Consider the following 21,478-nt stretch of genomic DNA (forward strand, 5'->3'; position numbering starts at 1 on the left):
GATACTTCATTTACTCTCTAATCTAAAGGCAGCCAGATAATTACTGAAATCTGTTTCAAAAGTTACAAAATAGTCATGCACGAACCAAAGCATTTCTTTCCACGTATTTTAATTATCTATTACCATTTTTATTGTGTTATGAGAAATAAAGCAGCACCTCACAAAGAAACATAAATAATCCGTGGTATTCTTGAAGAAGCTGGGACACAGTCAAGTTGATCTTCCCAGGTCCTCCAAAAAGAGCTTCTCGACTGAAGGCTCCCTTGCGCTCCAGCGTCCACACATCGATCTCCTCTTGGCAGTAGGCAAACGTGCAGTGGCCTGGGTACCTGCATTCCTCCTCAGCAGCCACATCTCAAAGGACAGCATCGAACAGGGCATTGCTTTTACACAACTTTTTTTGGAAATTCATCTTAAAACTTCCACTATATCAGTTTCAAATACTTTTAATAAAGAAGTTACAGAGATCTGTTGTAAATTTGTCACTTAAATCTAACAGAAGCAAAACCTTATGCTGAATGACTTGGTGAAAATGTAAAAGTCCTCAAAATAGCTAATGCACACCTCTGTCAGCTATCCTGCACAAATCTAGGGCAAGGATGCCGAGAACCCAGAATACCCTCTGCTCAAATAAAGCTGTTCATTAACCCACAATCTTGCTTACATCCTAATTAGAGGTTCATATTGCGAAAGCCTAATAAAAATGCTCTTTATTGCTGTGTTTAACAGTAATCATCTGATTCTCAAAAGCAAAATTATTCCTAATGGAGAACAGTGCAGAAGTACACTGCCTGTTCTCTAAATATTCATATTATTGGTCAAGATATAGCTCTCCTTACCGCCTTTGAAATTATAAACAACCCAAAACTTCCTTCTCCACCTCCCATAAGCATAAATAAAAATTCCTTTTATACTTCACTATAGAAAAGCTAAATTGCATTACTTTGAGCATGGGCATTACCATGTCACCTTCTGTAACACCTACCTTTACATATATGATATGGTCCCACATACTGTGTCTTTGTTGGTCTTGGACGTATTTTTTTCCATGATTTATCTTCAGAGTTTTTTATTCTGCCAATTAAAATATCCTTCTTACATTTATGTTCTAAATTGGGATGGTAAGCGTAATCCAATAATTTAGGACCTGAAACAATCACAGAAAAGTGCTTGTACTTGCATAAATTGCATCAAACATAAACATGTCCATACACACACTGGCACAGAAGCCCAAAAGCAAAGTACACACACACATTGTACAGAATTCCTACTTGCACCAGCAGCTCTGAAGAACCAAAAGTCATTAACCACCATGTTGAGCAAGATAGAAAAAAACCCCAAATACTTACAAAAGGCAGTCTCAGCAAGAAAAAACCCACAAGTTATTTCATATCTGGGGAGGGACGCTGTGTTACAACCTTAAGGTTGATTGGGGTCAGCAAATCGCTGCATTTTTTCAAATTACAAAGTATCCATTCCAACAACACTAGTTTAAAACTCAAATTGCTTATGTATAATAGGTCAATGCAAGTGAAATCCAGTGATCGGTAAATGGCTCTCTTAACCTTCAACTTTTATTAGGAGAGGTACTATGTTCAAAGACAAAACACACTCAGTAGGAAGTTCACGCGTGCCAAAAAGATAAATACCAATCCCAGAACTTTGTGATTTTGGAAACAAATATATGCCTAGCTTCAAACTCTGTCTTTAGGATGGTACTAAATGAAGACATCAGGAAGAGCATCTGAAGATGAGCAAGGCTCAGTGAATTTTGTTATTTGTGAGACAGAAAAACAAGAGCATGACCCAGTTGTCTTTGGACAAGAAGATGATGGAACAGTAATTTCAAAAGGCAGTAAAAGTAGGAGACACTTAAAGGCTTTGATAGAGATGGAAAGAAACAGAGAAGTAGATGCATTGACATAAAAAGTGAAGCTAGGAACATGCTAAGTACTTTCACCAATATGTTATAGCTCCAGCTTTAGCAGAACATGTTCTATGGTTTTTCAAACTTTGTAGATTTTTCTAGTAAAAATTATTTTAAACTAGGATAGAAGTTCTTCAGGGTACAATAGTTATCTCCTAAAGGTCTCAATACAATTCTTTATTAGTATATCGATATCAATGATACCTGTAACTTCAAACACAATGCTTATTTTTAAGATTAGTTTTAATAGAAGCCGTTGCCTTTAGAATATGGCTCTGTTTAACAGCAACAGCTCAGGCCTAAAAAGATTAGTTATATTAATGACCAATACTGGCTAAGCTCCTTTAAGTCAGTACAGTTGAGTTAATTATTACAAAGGTTTGGAAGCCTCATGATTATGATTTAGAATTAGTTTGAAAGAACAATAAAACAGATGGGATGTGAAGGTTACCAGGTACTTTGAACTGCAGTTCAACTCCCCATGGCCAATCAGAGAGAGTATTGCAAGTTTTATTTAGTCTTGAGCAAAGGTGTCATTCTTCACAGTACCCTGGGGTTTGGGAGGAAAGCGGATACAGATTGTGAATGACCTTACACACAGGGAAAGCGTGTGGTGATTTGTGCTGGGTTTAGAAATCAAGAAATCTATTAGGACAAGAAATAAAGACAAGAGGAATGAAAATAAAACAGTGGTTGAAATATTTCACCAATCCTAAAATCGTGCTACATCTGCAAAGAACAATTCAGGATTAACATGGTTTAGAAGCCAACAGTGTTAAATTATGAACACGAAGATTTTAAATGTATGCTTTTTAATTAAAAAAAAAATTAACCTCATGAAGTCCAATAGCTCCTTACCTTTTTTGACAAAACATAACTGGCAGGCTTGTCTTAGCTCATGTGTGCCTTCCAGTGGGTTCCTTCCCGCCAGTGCCGGAGATACAGGTATATTAGCAGTTGTACTGCTAAAAACATTGGAAAAGTCATTTCTAGTTTGGCCTGCAATTCCCATGTAATTTTCGGACCCAAACAAACTACTAGGACCATTTATCTGTTGAAAGAAAGTGTATTTTACTTGATACATAGAATTCATTTATCTACAATTAAAATTTAACCTACTGAAGTTTTTCTCCAAAGCCATAATATGAACTTCAAACACACATCTGAGAAGGGACATGGAGATTTTACAAAGGCCACATACATAGCACAAACTAAGCATAAAACAAGAGCCAACCAGGTAGAGGCAGAACAGCAGCCTTGTAAGGCTAATTATTACTCCCTCCTGGCTCCTAAGGATGCAGTCCTTCATGCCACCCTTCCCCATGCAATCACTGCCAGCAGCGTGACTGAAAATGCACAGCATGACTGCAATACATACAGCAGACACACAGAGGCATCTGCTCTGTTCCTGTACTAGGACAGTTCTTCAGGATGCCTAGTGTTTGGCACTCAGATCATAAGGGATTTTAGATTAGTTATTTCATAATTCAAAGGTATTTTACAGCAAGTTTCTCAAAATGGAATAATGGTTGTGACATCAGTCAAAGTTTGCATACATAAAACAACCTGCTTAATTTTTTTCTTTTGTTACCATTCCTTTAAGTTCTCACAGCCAGGACCCACTTTTAATGGCAGAAGTGCTATTTTTCTAAAAATAGAAACTTCAGCTGTAAAAATTCAGATCTGTGTAAAGCCTCCAAGGTGTTAACATTTGAACTGGTGTGAACAAAAACATGAAAAATACGTACAAACAATGGGGAATTATTGCTGTTAAGTGTTGGTGTTCCATCTCTAGAAGCTGAACTTGAGATGTCTAAAGGAATAAAAAGATATTTTAATTAAATGAGTTCCTGAGAACATCCCATTCAAAAAATAATTAATCATTCCTGAGAACTATCAGAGGTTTGGGTTTTTTGACAAACACCAACTTTTTTTTTTGTTTGCTACAATTAGGGTTTTTTTTAATTATGTAAAAGCACCTTGTAAACGTAAGGGCTGAAAAGTTATTAGGCAATCATCTTCAAAATATACACCTGGTTACCACCAGCAGTACTGGCAGATAGTGAAGACACATTCACAGGCAGATACTGAAGCAACATGAAAATACTTCTGCAGTACAAAAAAGGGCAGCAAGATAAACAATATCTGACTGTGAAAAAAATGAGGACATGAAAGAGGGGTAAGAGGATTCTTCAATTTTTTATTTTATTTTGTAAATCTGGCTTTGTTCCAAAGACAGCATAGTCCTGTAACACTGGTAATTAAAGACAAAGGTTTATTTTATCTTTTGTAGTTCGTTATTTGTATCTTGTTATTTCATATACCTGATTTCACTACATAATTATAGTCTGTGCAGTTTGAATCCAAGCATGTAATACTGGTATCTTTTCAGCGTACACAATTACATTACCCTTTTAGAATTCTTGTTTATTGCCAAATCATGACAAATGGTTTAAGCTGTAAGAGCAAGTTTGTTAAAAAAAAAAAAAAAGTTTGAGGGAATAGTATTTCTTCTTTAAACTTATTCACCTGAAATAAATAAATTTACATAATAGATACAGAAAAACTACACGGAGGGAGCTTGGAGCATGCTTATGGAGACCCCAAGGAAACAAAAGCTTTATTTATGAATTCTTGTATGCAAGCAACAGTCAAAAACTTAGCACAGCTCAAATGTTATGTGTTAAATATAACTAATAGTTGTGAAAACTAATTTGTTAAAAAGGAAAGCCGCTTGGCTCATGCACAACTCTCATCATCATAAAAGGTTAACTATTAAGACTAATTTCTTACCTCCTTTTGGGTCACTGATTGAAAAAGTGCTTAATGGTGAACAGAAGTTTTCCAGTGAAGAAGCCAAAGGCTGTGAAAAGATTTCTGAAAGGGAAGCTGGAGGAACAAATCCTGCAGTAACTGGCAGCGTCCCCAACAAAGAGGCAGAGAAAGGTACACTAGGAGCTACACTCCCTGCAGGAATGGGTCCTCTGGCTCCTGTAGTTTGCTGGAAAAAATAAATTTAAAAAGACTGTTCAGCCCAAGCAAGAAGGGCCTCAAGAATATAATCTGCCACAGTATTTCTTTTAGTCAAGTTTCTGCAAAGTTTTTGTAAACCTACTGAAAAACATCAACGACAGGTACACCACAGTCCTGCACAGAGCTGCAGTAACCAAGCCCTAAACAATGCCCCAGGTGAAAGGCATTATCCACTGATCAAACACTTCAAAGGTTCAGTTGCCAGACACTTACTAAGTTAGTAAGAGATCTGGATTTTTTTTATCTATCAGATCATGGCTGAATTTCCAAATCATGTTAAAAACACAGACACCAGGGAAGAGTAAGAAGAGTCAGATATCAACAGGATTGGTTTCTAAATAAAGAGAAAGTAATTCAAACTGTAGTACAGCAAAAGAGGTACGAGTTGGCTTTGAGGTAAATCCTCAGATCCAATCAAATGATAACATGTTCTGCAAAGGCCAGGTCACATTCCTTCCTCCCATGAAAAGTAACATATCCTTCTGTACATTTCTGTTAAGGACATACCAAGTGGGGGAGTTTCCTCTCCCTTCCTGCCACCCCAAGGAGCTCCCTCCTCCTCTGGATGTTGAGTGAGTAGGTCTGCATAGTCTGCCCAGTGGAAAACTCTGTGCTCCCCCAGTTATCAGCCTGCAATTCATTCAGTCTAGCTCACTCAATTCTACACTCCACGAGACTGCAGTCTCTCTTGCAAGACTGCATTTCCTCCTGGCTTTCACTGTGGCAAACATCCTAGGATCTCTTTAAAATAATTACTTTCTCTATTTCTGACACATTTTCTAAAATATGAAGTGCATAAAATAGAAAATTAGAAACTCAAGCATTTTTGATTTAAAGATTTGCAACTGTAAATCAGAGTTGAATGAACAATTAAAATCACAACTAACTGAAGAACTGCATGTGCCACAGCCTCATTCAACACTGCAATACAAATGCAATACAAAATAAATACTCCAAATGACTGGCAGGGCCAGAGCAGGGAGCCAGTAACCTTGGTAATAAGTTCAGACATCTCTGCTCATCAATCAGAGCTCTCATTTTCATTAACAACTGCAGAACTCTGGAGGCCTCACAGTCTGCTCTAGGTCTGGCATAACTGTATAAGTAGGAACAACACTTCATAGAACTAAATTTCTCTAATCTCTCTTCTAAAAATACAAAAAGTCAGACTCATGATGGTCTATTTCTGTTCAGCCAGGTGGTGGTTCTGGACCAAGTCCTGATTGCAGATCCTAGAAGGCCACAGCCCAAGTACTACTCTGCTGCAAAGTTTTTTGCTTATGTTTAACTATAGTTTCTACAGCTAGAAGGTGAGCATTCCAACACACTGTTCATGTTCTAAGACGGTTTATTTGCACAAAAAACCTCCCAAAAAACCACATTAGCCCAGATTTCAAATGTCCAATTCATTTTTCACAGTACTTCCTCTAAGTAGCATTGGTAGTAGCATAACTGTATTTCTGAAGTAGTAGTAGTCCTGCTATCTTTACAGCCACATTTACAAGAATCTGAACCTGGAAAAAAAATCCACCTGACTATGCCCAAAGACAGCTCAACATAACTAGGAAAGGTAGCACAAACGTCACCACTAGCCCACCTGATAAAAATATGAGATCCCACTCATAAAGAGAGTCTTTCAAGAAAGAAAACAGAAAGAAGTCTTACCATTACAGTTTCCTCTGGATCAGGCACAGAATCAAGTAACTCATCAAGTTCTTCTCCAATAATTATATCTCCATCTCCACAATCTAAACATGCTTCTGGCATAGAGAAAGAAACATTCCCTCCATTTGCCAACACTGTAGAAGGCAAAGGAACCTTTTCCATCTGAAGAGGCATAACAGTACGTAAAGGTGGTACAGGTACTGGTGACACTTTGGACACTTCAGAAACAAAGTTTGATGAAGAAGCAGCAGAAACCATCTCTTGTTTCTGGTCAGATAAATCTGAAATAGGGAAGATGGGAATGACTGGAACCTTTGTTCAAAGATGTGAGAAGTTCTTGTATAACTTTCACTCTGACAATGTGGAGGGTGAGATAGTGAAGAATATTTAAGCAAAACCACATGAAATGTTTTCAGCTTCCAAATTATGTGTATTTTCATCTCAATGTTTATTTATTCCCCAAGCTAAAACAGACAGAAAAAGTTACAGACCTGATACTTTACTAAATCTTTGGCATATTCTCCCCTCCCTATTTTTTCAAGCTAAAGAGGACAGTATGGAGACAATCACTACAGGAGCAGTTACAATCATATCAGGTTGAGGAGGCCAAAGTGAAATCTGCTCAGCCACTTAAATATGCAGTTTTAGAGATAAACAGATCAGACTTTCACCCCAGTACTTTCAGATGAATTTTCTTCCGAATTTTCCTAATACAATGAGATATGTATGGCATATCTAGCTCCCTAGCATTAGTAATGTAACACAAGACTCACCTAACTCAATATCTTCTACAGAAGAATTCTGTAAATGAGAAAAAAATACCTCTCAGCCACAAGAGCCATTAAAAATTTTCAAAAACACATTTACAGACAAAGAATGTAAACCCTCTCAAATTTAGGTTTTATAAAATCTCAAATTTATGAAGTCTAATGTAATTTAAAGATCAAATTTTTTTTTAGATAAAGCATCTATTTGCAGACTGAATTCCACTCATGATATCACTAAAAATTTGCAACCAACCAACCAAAGCAAGAGTGACACTTTGGGAATGAAAGAGTCTAAATGGTATCTTAAATGAACTGTTCCTGCATTTCCTCGTCCCTTTACAGCTAAATTGTCTATATTCCTGTGAAAGAAGTCTGTAAGATAAAGATGAACTCCTCTTCACTACTGCTACTCAGACACATTAAAAAGAGCAAAATAAATGCAAGTTCAGTTGCTAATGAAGATCAAATTTGGACAAATGCATATAAGGGATTTTATCCCAGCACCCTTCATTTCAATAATTGTCAACTAAATAAAATAAAAGATAAACCAATTAACTTTGCTCTTGCCTCAGGACATGAAAAATAAATACATGCATTGCACTAGATTTAATCTTTTAGCTATCATTTATTCCACAAAGGTAACTTGAATAATAATCTTATGTCCTAGTGTGCCATACGTGTACAGCAAAACTGAACATAACAGAACACAGAAGTCCCAAATAACAGCTTCTAATAGAAAATGTCACTTGCACCACTGTCCCTTTGTCATCATGAAATTATGAAACAATTATTCCCTGTAGTTTACAGTCAGCTTGCACTTGGAGTATGTAAAACCTTACCTGAGTTGACACATCACTACAAACTGAATTTGACGAGGGTGGCTACAAAGAAAAGATACTTTCATTAAATACAAATTTGATATCAAAAGAGGGAAACCTTAACTTAAATGTTAAAATAGAAACTTACCTTTGCTCTAACATATGCTTTCCTTATTTTTAACCCTAGTTTTTGAGCTAGTTCTTGGGTAAGCTTAATCACACTTTCATCCTAAAAGAAATAAATAAAATTTCATAATTTATATGTACTGTCATCAAGCAAAGACATATGTTTATATCTCATCCTGTATTCTGCAAGATTCCTACATGCAGGATGTCTCAAAATGCAACTTTATTCTTCCACAAACACAGATCTGAAACCTGTATCCAAAAATACAGCTTCCTTGAAGGAAAAACTATGTTGACAGAAAATGGGACAGTATCCTCCTTCTCCTTTTATCTGGATTTAAAATAATATAAAGGCTTTCCAAAACCAGAGGAATTCAAAGAAGTGTTTTGTTGGGGTTTTTTTGATTGTTTGGGTTTTTTGGTTTTTTTGGGGGTTTTTTTTTGTTTGTTTGTTTGTTTGGGGTTTTTTTTGTTTGTTTTGGTTTTTTGGGGGGGAGGTTTGTGGGTGGGCATTTTTTGTTTGTTTATTTGAGGAGGGCATTTGTTCTTTAAGGGGATGTGGGTTAATTTTGTTGCTTTGCTTTTACACAAATTGAGGGCTATATTCCTGATTACCATGTGAGCTACTACATGACACTGATGAATATTTAATGAGCACTCTGTATTTCAGGAGGCATTGTACCATACTACTAGAATTAAAAATGTCATTGTATTTCCCTCTGTCCTACAGTTATAACTACCTATTTAAATCATTTTAAGATTTTGTATTCAGATCACATCCTACAGCTAGAAAAAGCTATTTATAAAACTTACTTAAAGGCATATTAACCTTAAGCAAAAACCTTCAGAACTGGAGGTGCAAAGTGAGGAGCCGAAGTCCAAAGTTACACATTCAGATGAATTCTTAATGTCTTTGGAAACACAACTGAAACCTTCTCTCTATCGAGAGGCAAACCTATGCCCAACACTTTGTCTAGTGTCTCACTGTAGTTTTGATGCAGCAAGGTGAATATGCAGCAAGTCAGTAATTTAGCCTGTGATCAGTCTATTTTGAGCAAAGCATGTAAAGATTCCATCAGCATGTAAGTTCAAATCAGGAATGCATTTCTGAAGTGAAATCTCTTAATCATCCCCACTCACAGCATTTTTGTTTGTGTTATGAAGGGTCCCAGAGAACTAAATTGGGTTTGGATATAACTAAAGCCCTGCAGGAATGCATTTAATGCACTCCAGCTCCTAAAAAACCCAAATAAGAAAAAACCACAACCCAACCACACAATCATGGAAAGCAGATCCTCGGGACCAGCATTTCAGTCTATAGATCATCTCCTACAGCACACAGTGACTGCTAAGACATACAGAGCCCAAGATTCAGGGTACACAGCAAGTGATTCACAGTGAGAACAATGCACTGGTAGCAGTGTTACTAAACACTTGGAAAGCTAAAATGCAGTTATCAAAAGAATAAATGTACATTATAATTATGGTGGGGTTCTCTTCATGTCATAGAGAATTTTAAACAATTAATTCAGTGGTCCTAGTGCTTATTGCAAACATTCATGGCACTTGACCCCTGCTGCACTTCTGCAGAAAGTTAACACAACAAACTGAGCTTGGGGACTGTAATCTCTGCCCTTAGTCTGCACTTCCACAAGAAAAAATAATGCTTAGAGGAAGAAAAAATATTTTATTGCATTAAAAAACCCCAAACCAGAAGAAACAACCTTGGTCTTGAAATAAGTGTATGTTTCAAAACCTTAAAAATAATCACCAATATACAATTTACCCACCTGTGGCACAGCAAGAGAACATTTTGCTACAGCATCATAAGCCTTCTTATAGCTTCCCATTTCATTCAAAGCTTTTGCTTTGCGATAGAGAGCTCTGAAATTGTTTTCATTCAATCTTAATGCTATCTCACAGTCCTCTAGAACTTTTTCATGCATACCCTAGGAGGAGAAAAAAGAAAAAAAGCCACTAATCAGAACTATTATCACGGAAATAGTGAATTTGAACTGCATTGTTCGAAGGTATTGAAGCACTATCAAACACTCACCAAGGCCACTGCACAGGGCATTTGTAAGTTTTGCTAAGTCACCAAATCAGGCAACTAAAAACAAGCAATGCCATCATTACGTAAAATCCAGTAACAGTCACAAAGGAAATTTAGCTCTTTCACAAGAGCCATCTTGTTCCACAGAGACAGCAGCCAACTCAGTGCAGTCAGCAGTGTAAATAGATAAAAACACTATTCCATCAAATTCCAAGCCCAGTATGACTGTTTTATGTTAATTCTAGTATTAGTAACTAAAATACCTCAATTATACATGTAAAAAGCTTTTAAAGGACGTGATAAAGTGATGATTTGAAACATGTCAATCTTCAAACTGCAATCAAGAGCTTTTCACTCACTAGACTTTGTGTCTTCATACCCTGTTTGCATCCTGTTGTGGAGAAATCCTAGTTTAAACATAAGCTTACCATATTTGAAAAACACGCAATCCTGTTCACGTGCAGCTTCTCTAAAACATCATCAGAAACATGGATTTCTTCTGAATTAGCATAATCAGCTATGTTTATAGCTTCTGTATAATGACTCAGTGATCCTCTCCAATCACCTTCTCGATATACATCATTTCCTTCATGAAAAAGATTCCTAACAAGATCTCGTATAAATAACTGCAACAGAAAAGAAAAACTCATCAACAGCAGTTGCTTGTTTATCTTCCATACTTCCAAGGAAAATTTTAAATAGAAAATTTGTACTGGTAACTCCATGGAATTAGAGTGAAATGCAAAACTTTTGTCTACATTTGTGTTTTTCTTTTGACATTTTTCCAAGACAATCTCAAAGATGTATATATATGTTCCATATATTCTTTCAGCAAGCAGAAGCCATAGCAACTGAAAAAGCAGGAGAACACAAAAGCTGCTTTGCAAAAAGGATTTTTTCATCAAAATGTGAATGGCAGTATTTCTATCTAATATGTTCTCAAATCCAATGAAATCACCTACCGCTGGAAAAAGAACTAAAAAGACAAGTCTGAAAATACAAGCCAAAATTATGCAAAATCATAACATACACAGAAATAAAATACATTCTGAAGGTTTCTGTGACTGAAGTTCTTTTATTTTACTTTTGCTGTGCTACTCTGACCTTTACTCAGAATAGCACATTGTTTTATTCAATTGATGCCCCAAATTCATCCACAATACCAGCAGAGAAAGACTTCATCTCAACTGTTGTATGAGTAAATTCAGGACACCCAAATATCTGAATATCTGTATCATAATGTTAGTAGTTGTCCAGTTCCAATTTTGAGACTTCTAAAATTACCATTCTATTATATCATCACCTAAATGATGACTAAAACCAAGATTAACTATAATAATATAGGTCAATTAAAAAACCCTCCTGAAAATTAAAAGTCATTTCATTACCTCATATTGTTCCTGCGTCCCTGGATAGGGCAAAGTGGATCTAGAAAAAAAATTACAAGCTTTCTTATTATATGTATTGTTTAAAAGACAATCACACTGAGGAACACTGGTTCTTAGTAAAAGCAACCTTGCTTTGCAACAGGTAAATTTCTGAATATTGTCCATATTTCCTTGTTCCACTGAACAAGGAAAAGTGCTGTAGATGACTTTTGATTAAAACACTGAGCTTTCTTATTATTAATGGCTTACTTTCTTTTGAAGTTACATGGTCAATCTGAACTCTGCTGTTTAAAATGTATTAAGGTTTTGAATGCTTTGAGAGTTTTAGACATCACTGTTCTTTGTTTAAAAGCAATTTCCTTCCTCTCCTCCCCTGTGCACAACCATGTTATAGATGAGAACTGCAATCTTCTAGTAAGAACTATAAAATGACAAGTTATCTGTCAAAAACTCACATCAATTTTAATTAAGTCATACAATAACTTAAAACAGGAATTTTAAGTGGTTTTTTGTATGACATGTAAGAGAAATTTTCTCTAGGCCAGAAAAGAGGTCTTTACTTCTACATCTTCAGGAAGAAAAGCAGGAATCCTTTCCTTTTGCATACAGGTTAATTGAGATTCTGTTTTTAAACAGTTTTTAAATGGTCAGGGTTGTGGGGCAGGAAAGTATGGTTGTTGGGTTTTTTTGTTGGTTGGTTGGCTGATTTTTTTTGTTTGTTTTTGTTTTCTAAGAATGCCATATATGAGCAGTGAACTAATATGAAATTCCAAAATTATTTTAAGATAGCCAGGATCTTCAAAAGAATTTGGCATTGACCCAAATGAAAACAGAATACTCAGATGATATCTCAATAGCTTAAATTTTAGCTCCAGAGAGTTAAAACATTTAGGTAGTGGTGAGCTAACCCATCCCTTTCAATAGCAACCTAGTTTTAGGTGTAGTTATTCTTAAGGTGGATTATCAGGCTACATTTTCTACCCACAAAAAAAAAGATTAAATGTTACTTTTTCTCAAAAGCAGGAAAGGAATAACCTTTCACCTTCAATTTGCTCTATTTAGGAACAAAGAGAAGTGCTGTCTTTTCTTTAAAACTGCTCCCTGTTTAACATGTTAGTGCTAGCAAATATGCTGAGGAAAAACACAAAAGGCCTTTCCCAGCGCCATCCATCTAATAGAAATTTATAGAAACATGTAAATGAACATTCAAGAATAAAAACCACAAAATCATACTCTATAAATTGGAGTCCTTTCTTAATGTCCTGTTGTCTAGTGCTTCTCTCTTCCGAGACATTGGACATGTTATCCTGAACATCCACTTTTCGGATATGCCACTCCTCAAAAAGGAAGAGAGATAAATGGCTGTTATAATACATTTCAGTGTGCATTTGGCTCAGAAGGATCCACTCTCACATCAACACTGAGTCCTTTGTACAAAGATGATTCTGCACCAAGCTTCAGAGACCACTGCAGAAACCCCTGACACAGCTGAAGCACCCAGAGCAACACAGGGAGAAGCCCCAGGTCACAACCAACATCCATCACCCCCATCAGTGCCCAGTTACACAATATTGCTGCAGAGAACCTTAATTTCAGTTTCTAATTTATCTTTGGTTTCCACTCACTTCCTCCAGAGCATGCAGAGTCCTGTCAGTGTTAACTGCACCAAGCTACAAGCCCATCTTTTCAGGGATTACTGCTAAACTGAGCTGCAGTTCCACACTGTCCCCTTGTAAGAGCTTTACACTTTTATTTGCTTGTTGAAGTGGAAATAGTCTCAAGATATTTATTAATAAAAACCAAACTGATGAGAAAGCTACCATGAAGTCTAGTTCTACAGCATCTCATCATCCCCCAAGCACTAATATGAAATTAGAAGCAAACACTACTGCTTTATTAATATCTACCAGTCAGCCAAGGTGAAAACTTTGGACACTTTGCCAGTAGCAAAGACTACCTACTTCACTTGAAAAACTGAACTACTTCAAGGTAATTCCACATCATCAGCTTGACATTTCAATTCAATTTGTTTAAATCACTGATTTTTTTTTTTTACTTTGTGTCTTTAATTGACTGGATTTACAAATGCTCAAATTAAACAAGCTAAAATGATCTGCATAACCTTCAGTATAAGGCTATTTGAAGTATGGTGTCACAACTGTATATGGTTATGCCCAATTGTGATATAAGAATACAACTTATTTTTCCAAAAAACAACCACTAGGACAAAGTTCTATTCTGAAAATACTCAAGTTCAGAAAAAGGCTTTTAGCTAGAGGAATTGTGTATGTTTTGTGAAGAAAATTACTTTTTATAGGAATTTATAGTTAAAAAAAACTGAACTACACGCAGTACAATTCTGTTAGTCTTGAAACTAAGTTTAAAAAAGCCAGTATTTTGTGCCAGGTTACCATTTCACATCAATGGCAAAAGAATGAAAACAAAGTAAAATGAAGAACAAGCTAACCCCCAGCAAACTCCACAAAATCCCAACTGAGGACAGAAACACGTTGCAGAACATACCCTACTTTCTCTGAATGATCTGGAATAAGGAAGCAAATTAAAGAATCTTCAGCTCTAATAATGTTTACAAACCTTTTCAAAGCCCCTTAAACAAATGTATGAAGTCTAGACTACTTCAAGTCATTATGAGTTAGTCCTATTGTAATACATTCCTAAAATGAGCATAAAAATGAGTAATTTTCTTACGGTCACTAATCAAATTATTGGAAGTGCTCCAAGGTCCCCATTTCACCTCAATTCCCACTGTGACATCAGAAAGAGCAAGCTTTATAAAAAACATGAAACTAAAACTCAGTCTTTGGATAAATATCATGGACAGCTGTGATAGTTCACTAACAGCAATGTCTCAGTTATTGCTTGCTTGGGTATATAAACAGCCCTCAGTAATCTACTTTCCAGAGAGGAACTAACTGGTTTTAATGTCATTTTATGCATCACCGTTTCTTCCATAAGTTAATGATACATACTAGGCTTTTGCTATATGATAAAGTTTTTAATAAATAACAGCGTATCCACAAAGAAATCAAAATGTAAATGCCTAAAGGACACTTTATTTGGCATCTGAATAGTTTTTATTTACTCACTCATGGATTAGGTTTTAGAATTCAAACAAAGTCTTGTAAGAATAAGAAATTATCACACTAACCAACGAAGGTAGGAATAGTAGCACATGTTTTCCCTCAAAATGAAGCTTTTAAAAACACATTTTAGTCCTGTGAATTAACAACTGACAATGTAATAGCTTGCCACACAAGAGTCTTGCATATGCCACAATCTGGGCAAAATTAAAATCAGCTTTACTAATTTTAATAAATCCTAGTATTCCACCCCAACTTGCAATGACATGAGAAAAGTCCAACACAGTGACACCTGCATTTATTTATTACCTCTAACAGAACATTAAAGAATGATATATTGAACTTGAGGATGTGCAGATCCCATTTCTCCACAACAATAAAGTTAATGGAAATGTTACAAACTGGCATTGCATACATAAGAATAGCTAGCAAACGATGAACATATGTGAGTGCTGAAATTTATTATTCAAAGTAGTTTTCTATTTTTTCCTACTCATTTGCATCCACAAGATATTCAGGCAAAAATTATCTTTTCTTAGAATACTTTGACAGTCAAATTGCCCCAATATTTTATGATTTTGCAGAGGATTTAAAATTGTTTCAGATAGCACCTTTAACAGTATCTCCTCCACCCAAATTTTCCTTATATCCTCTGAAGCAACCAGAAACACGTTAAGACTTATTTATATACAAGGCAAATAACAATCAGTCTTGCCTTTTAATGTCATCCATCCACTTTCCAAGATGAAACCCCCAGCCTATGTAGCAACAGCCCTTCCCTATTTGCAGTGACAGAACTTAAAGAAAAATAAACTTATGCACATACATACATTTAAACAGTCTAAATGTTGCTTTGTTGCTTAAAAATTACTAGAAAAGCAAAGCCTGTACTTTTGTTTTACTCTTCATGCAATTCACTGAGAGAAACAACCTAAAATAAAGAAAAAATAGTACAGGAACTGAAAAAAACCCCAGACTAATGTATCACTAATTAGCATCACAGGCAGAACTAATTGTTCCATTAAATGCAGTATTTCAACAACTGCTGCTATGAGAGAATTGAGCTACACAAGCTCAATTCACTAAATGCAGTAAAGGAAAAAAAAAAAAAAAGCTGCCTAGACATTTTAAAGAACAATTTATCTGTTTTATCTTCATCACAGGCTTGAACTCATTCTGTTTCTCAGAAGCAGAAGCCAAGTGACAGAAAGGTCTCTGCCAGGAGCCAGTGACACCTTTTCTGACAGATCCTGGTCCACCCATACAAACAGGAGATACAAAGGACAACAGGTCTGTGCCAGTGCAGGCAAGGCAGGAGGAACACCTCCACTTCTCCCTTTCACAAAGCCACTTATGGCTCTTACTGGTTATTTGCCTTCCTTCCAGCACATGGCAAGATATTTTTATTCTTTTCTGTATTTTAGCACTTCTAAGGCATTCAAGATACATTTTAAAGGACATTCCCATTATCTAGTATATACCATGTGCCATATTCAGGCATAAGGGTGTTGAGTACAATTGCTAGACTATCTTTGCAAAGCAAATCTCTGGAACACAAGTGAATACATTTATATAGAAATTGAGGTTTTTTGTAGAAAGAACATAGGCCTTGGCTATTGTAAAAAGGAAGGTCTCCTGTGTAAAACTATAGAAAGTAGAGCCTTTCCATTTCTAAACTGCAGGACCAGAGAGCAACTATCTACAGTTTGCCATGCACACAAGTTCCCCCAGTTGAAAATTCAGTCCCCCAGGACAGGGAACTGGGAAGGACTGATCCTTTCTCCCCCTGCACAGAGTTTTGCACATTACTTCTTTAAAGATTAGTGGCGAATGCTGTGAAAATGCATAACATCATTTGGGGACCAGAACTACTCCCCCTGGGAATTAATGACCTTCAGCTGACTAAATCATTCTGTTCTTGTTTGTTATAGGTATTTATGGCTCTGGCTATTATAAATACTTCAAGTAAGTATTCTCTGCACCTTCAGGCCTAAATGCTGAAAAAAACTCGAAGTCAGTGATCCTTGCTGCTTTTCTCTCTCCACAGAACTAAAACTTACAAAGCAAGGGTAGGGTATAGATGTGTTCTTTTAAATTACAGGAGCATATCCTCCTGACATGTATCACTGAGTTCACTTTTAACACACAGGTGACAGAAATCTCAAATTTCTATACAGTACAAAGCACATAGAAAATTTTGTCATTACTGCAGTTGATCTCTACCAGCCTCAACGGTTCAGCTGAATTAGCAAATAAAATCATGCCAAGTGAGAAGATCCCTTCTGTATCCTAGCATCAGCCTTTTCCCCCTCAATTCTGACAGAAATGAACCCATCATCTACACCATCATTTGTCAAAACTTTGGTCAGAACCTGTGAAACCAGAAGCCTGTGTATAAAATGACACCACAAACAATTCACCACTGTTTCCATATAGGAAAACTGTACTCCAGAGAAGTTACACCCTAGAATAAAGGGAATACTGCAAAGAGAAGAGCAAGACTGAAACAGAACAGCAGGAGTGAAGATATGACTAAGAGACAGGCAATATAAATCCCTCTCACCTACTAGAAGCAAAAGCCTATCTCTGCTGCTACCTCCTGCACCACTAACAGCAGCAACAAGCACAATACATTCAGGCACTTGGATCCAAAAGCTGCATACGTGTAATTCCCACCCCAGGGGCACAGCAAAGCAGAACTCTGCCTCGACAGAGCCAAGTGAGGACTGGCACACAAGCAGCTACACCCAAATCACTTCCTCAAGAGATGCCACCCACACAAACATCTCCACTACCCCCTGCTCCAACCCAGCCAATGATCCAACTGGACATTGAGCACGTGCCACTACAGAATAAGCCTTGCCAGAAAACAGACTGTCAAAGCTGTTTTATTGCCCATCCCAACCATCTGACAGATTAAAAGCATAATTACAGATAATAAACTACAGTGCAAACTAAAGCATGCCTTACAGAGATTGTAAACTGCTCATCAGATTTGGACTGGCATCAAAATAAGGGAAAATAAAAACCTTAATACAAAATCTGTACAAAACAAATGTGTTCATCAGACAGCAAAAGCACAAAAGATTTTATGTTCATGTTCACGCATTATTGAGCTGTTTTATGAGACATTTCAAACATGCTGGGGGAGAAGCAGGAAACATTACACAACACACATTTCAACAGTCCCAAGTAAACTTCTCTGCTTAATCTAGTACTTCTGGCCACAATCACAGAATTATGTTATGTCAGCTCAAAAAACCACCTAACACAGACATAATGCACTTCCACCTTTTATTTCTAAAAAGTGAACTTGACTGTAGTCAAAACGAAATATCTGAATATAAGAAAACAGAACATATAGCAGTAATTTAAGACGTACTGATTTCCCACTCCTTACTTACCCTCGGTATTTAGTTGCATCTCCTCCCATTTCTTCCCTATCCACAAAATAGTAAGATAGTTTTCAAGATTTATTTTTTATTTTCACAGCTGTACTACGTTTTTTTTTTTTAAATCCATGTAAGAAACAGGAGAGAACAAAAACTCTTTGTGAAGTCATTTCACTTCCCCAGGAGATTAAGAAACAGGACTGGAAGACTTCGGTTTACAGTTCTCTCAGATACTTCAGTAAAGAACAGATCCAAAAACCTTACCGCAGGATGAGCATCTTACCAATAAATTCAGATTTATCAACAGGATTTAAACCAAGATAAACTTTTGACACTCGATTTTGGTCACTACAGTCGACAATATTCGAGTTTCGTTGCTGGTTTTGGTTGTGGGGTTGGTTTGGGGTTTCTTTCCCACTTCCTATAAGACAGTTCTGACTTTCCGTAACAAACACTTCCAGCGCTGCCTGCCGGAGCTGCCCGGGCACACCGAAGGCACGGCGCGCAGGCACCTTCCCTGGGCGGGAGGAACGACAGAAGTCACCGCGCACCTGTTAGCGCGGAAAGCCCCAAAAACTCCTCCCGGGGGGACGCGAGCAGAGGACGGGCCCCGGCCCGGCCACTGTCAGCGCTCTCCGGGGTTTGCTCCAGTCCCGGCGCAACAGGAGAGCTCCCAACCCGCGGGCTGCGCTGCCCCAGCGGGCCGCGCCCGCCCGCCGCCTTTGTTCGCGCCGAGCGGCTCCGGCGGCCGGGGAGAGCTCTCCGGGGGGCCCGGCCCGGCCGCGGCTCCGGCGGCACCGACAGCGGCCACGGCCGGGAGGACACACGACCCGCCGCGGGAGGGGCGCGGCGACCCCGCTGCTCCACCTCGGCGGGGAGCGGCGGCCCCGCGGCGCGGGAAGGGACTGGCGGGACCGACTCCCCGCGCCCGGAGCGGGGCGGAACGGCAACAGGGCCGGCCGCGTCTGGCACTCCTTCCTCGGGCGGAGGGTGCCGCGGGGGCACCGGGATGCGGTGTGTCTGTCCCTCCCCCTGCCCGTACCTGCTGTGAGGCCGCGGGAGCGCAGCGGGAGGCGGGGCCGGCGGGACGGGCGCGACAGCGGCGACGGCGATAACGGCACCGAGAGCGGCGGCAGCGCCTCCTCCGCGCCGCCCGCGCAGCGCCGCCGCCCCCGCGCGCCCCCTGCTGCCGGGAGGCCGCGGGCACAGCCCGGGGGCGGCCTGAGCCGAGCGCGAGCGGCGCGGGCTTCCCATTGGCTCGCCACGATTGTTTCGGGAACCGGTGCTTCTGATTGGGGGCGGCTGGGAAGCTCTTGGCCGTTGATTGGCTGTCTGCCTGCGGCCCCGCCCCCGCGCTTCTTTCCCTACAGCGGGCCGGAGCCCGCCCTGGCCGGTTTATGGCCCTGTGCGGGTAGCGCCGTCTGACCGGTCGTGTAGACACCGGTACGACCGAGCCCGGGGCCGCCGCTACCCGGAGCCGCTGCGGCCCTTTAAGGCTCCAGTTGGTTCTCCCGGAAGCCGCCTGACGTAAGCAGCTCGCGGGATTCCTTCCGCCCAGTGACGTCACTGCTGGCCGAGAAGGCGGTGCGCGTGCGCATCGGGCCGTGCGCGCGCCCCGCTGCCCTGAGGGTGGTGCGGCGGCGGGGCCGCGCTGAGCCCGGTGGAGCGTGCGTGAGCCCCGGGGCTTGCTGTGACCTGGGCTTTGTCATGTCGGAACGCACAAAATGCAAATGCCGTTGCCCGATAAAAGCTCTTGCGTGAGCATGAGGCCCAAGGGGCGCTGTGCTGTCGTTCCTTTAAGCCGTGGCCAGTCTGACCAGCGGCAGGTGCAGGCGGGGACACCTTCTCTGGGCCAGGCAATAACGCCATCCCTGGGCCGGGCAGGTGGCACACACCTGCCCACGGAACGGCCGGACTGGAGCTCTCTTCAGTGCTTTCTCAAATGAGAGGAATTGGGGTTTCCCCTCTCTGTGGACATAATTGTGTTCTGATGGTATCATGACGAACATTGTGAAGGGTCTGGAGAGGAAGCCATTTGAGGAGTACCTAAGGTCACTTGGCTTGTTCAGCTGAAGTCGGACTGAAGTCAGACATTATTGTGGTCTTGGCGCTTCCTCATGAGGGCCAGTGGAGGGGCAGACACTGATCTCTGCTCTGGTGACCAGTGGCAGCACTCAAGGGAATGGCTGAAGTTGTGTCAGGGGAAGTTTAGGTTGGATATAAGGAAAAGGTTCTCCCCCAGAGGGTAATTGGGCACTGAAGAGGCTCCCCAAGGAAGTGATCACGGCACCGAGCCTGACAGAGCTCATGGAATGTTTGGACAGGGCTCTCAGGCCCATGGTGGAATTCCTGGGGCTGTCCTGTGTAGGACCAGGAGCTGGACTCAGTGATTTTTGTGAGTTCTTTACAACTAATGATTTTCTGATTCTGTTTGCTTTTTTTCAGCAACATTAGTGATGGCAATGTCAGCAGTGCAGTTGACCAGTCTTGTACAGATGCCCCCACAAATACTGTGGTAACTGATGTGACCTGCATGGCAGGATTGCATAAAGAAATCATTAGAAGTTCTAACCAGTATAGTATGAAGATTAAACTGCCACTAATCAAGACAGGAAGGAATGCAGCCAATCAGTAGTTTATCGGGTGAAGCTATGCTGATGGAAAGTTTATTGACCTTGTGAGGCCTAAAACATTAATTATTAATAAATTAATGTATTAAACATTGTTCCAGTCGAATTAACCTAGAGGGACCATGTCTAAATTGTTGAAGCTTTGCCTTGAGGCTTTTCTCAGCTCCAAAGGGTGAATTACCTCCTGCAGATCACAGCCCTGTGATTCTTGACACTGTGACAATTCAATCACAGCAGTCAAATATTAAATAGTAGTGCTTAAGTGTATAGTATGGCATTTAAGAGGTCCCTGAGAGTCATGATGAAATTGGACCTTTGCTTATTGTAGGATCTAAAGGGAAGTGAGAGAAACAGAAAAAAAAGATCATGCATAGAAGAACAGTTATGTCCATGGATCATAAACCGTGAAATAGACCATAAAAATGGTAAGAAGGCTTATCCAATTCCAAATTACAATTGTTTAAACACTAAGCAGCTTAAGAAAGCAAACAGTATGATCATTCTCATCCAGAACAACAAGCCACTGCTGAGGTAAAACCTTTTGGCTGGTAGTAACACAATGAAAATATTAACCTTAG

General features: G+C 39.4%; 1 protein-coding gene and 1 long non-coding RNA gene across 6 annotated transcripts in view; one reads left to right on the forward strand and one right to left on the reverse strand.

The window, feature by feature from the left end:
* Positions 1-19,524, reverse strand: part of ZC3H7A (zinc finger CCCH-type containing 7A) — a 28,004-nt gene extending 8,480 nt beyond the window's left edge. For 2 of the 5 annotated variants that reach the window (XM_053957839.1, XM_053957842.1), the window contains exons 1-14: positions 19,313-19,374; positions 13,011-13,114; positions 11,778-11,817; positions 10,818-11,015; positions 10,127-10,285; positions 8,359-8,439; positions 8,232-8,273; positions 7,399-7,426; positions 6,626-6,906; positions 4,721-4,928; positions 3,676-3,740; positions 2,786-2,978; positions 986-1,147; positions 158-354 (exon numbers count right to left, since the gene is read on the reverse strand). In XM_053957839.1, coding sequence (XP_053813814.1) covers positions 158-354; positions 986-1,147; positions 2,786-2,978; positions 3,676-3,740; positions 4,721-4,928; positions 6,626-6,906; positions 7,399-7,426; positions 8,232-8,273; positions 8,359-8,439; positions 10,127-10,285; positions 10,818-11,015; positions 11,778-11,817; positions 13,011-13,078 — 1,722 coding nt within the window. In that variant the 5' untranslated portion in view covers positions 13,079-13,114; positions 19,313-19,374. The other 3 variants (XM_053957838.1, XM_053957841.1, XM_053957840.1) reach the window with 3 other exon arrangements.
* Positions 19,525-19,538: 14 nt separating this feature from the next.
* Positions 19,539-21,322, forward strand: LOC128796317 (uncharacterized). Its single transcript, XR_008433777.1, has 3 exons — positions 19,539-19,797; positions 20,716-20,913; positions 21,229-21,322. It is a non-coding gene; the product is annotated as an uncharacterized LOC128796317 (long non-coding RNA).
* Positions 21,323-21,478: the final 156 nt, after the last annotated feature.

The sequence above is a fragment of the Vidua chalybeata genome, chromosome 16 (genome assembly GCF_026979565.1).
Source record: "Vidua chalybeata isolate OUT-0048 chromosome 16, bVidCha1 merged haplotype, whole genome shotgun sequence".
NCBI classification, from domain to species: Eukaryota; Metazoa; Chordata; class Aves; order Passeriformes; family Viduidae; genus Vidua; species Vidua chalybeata.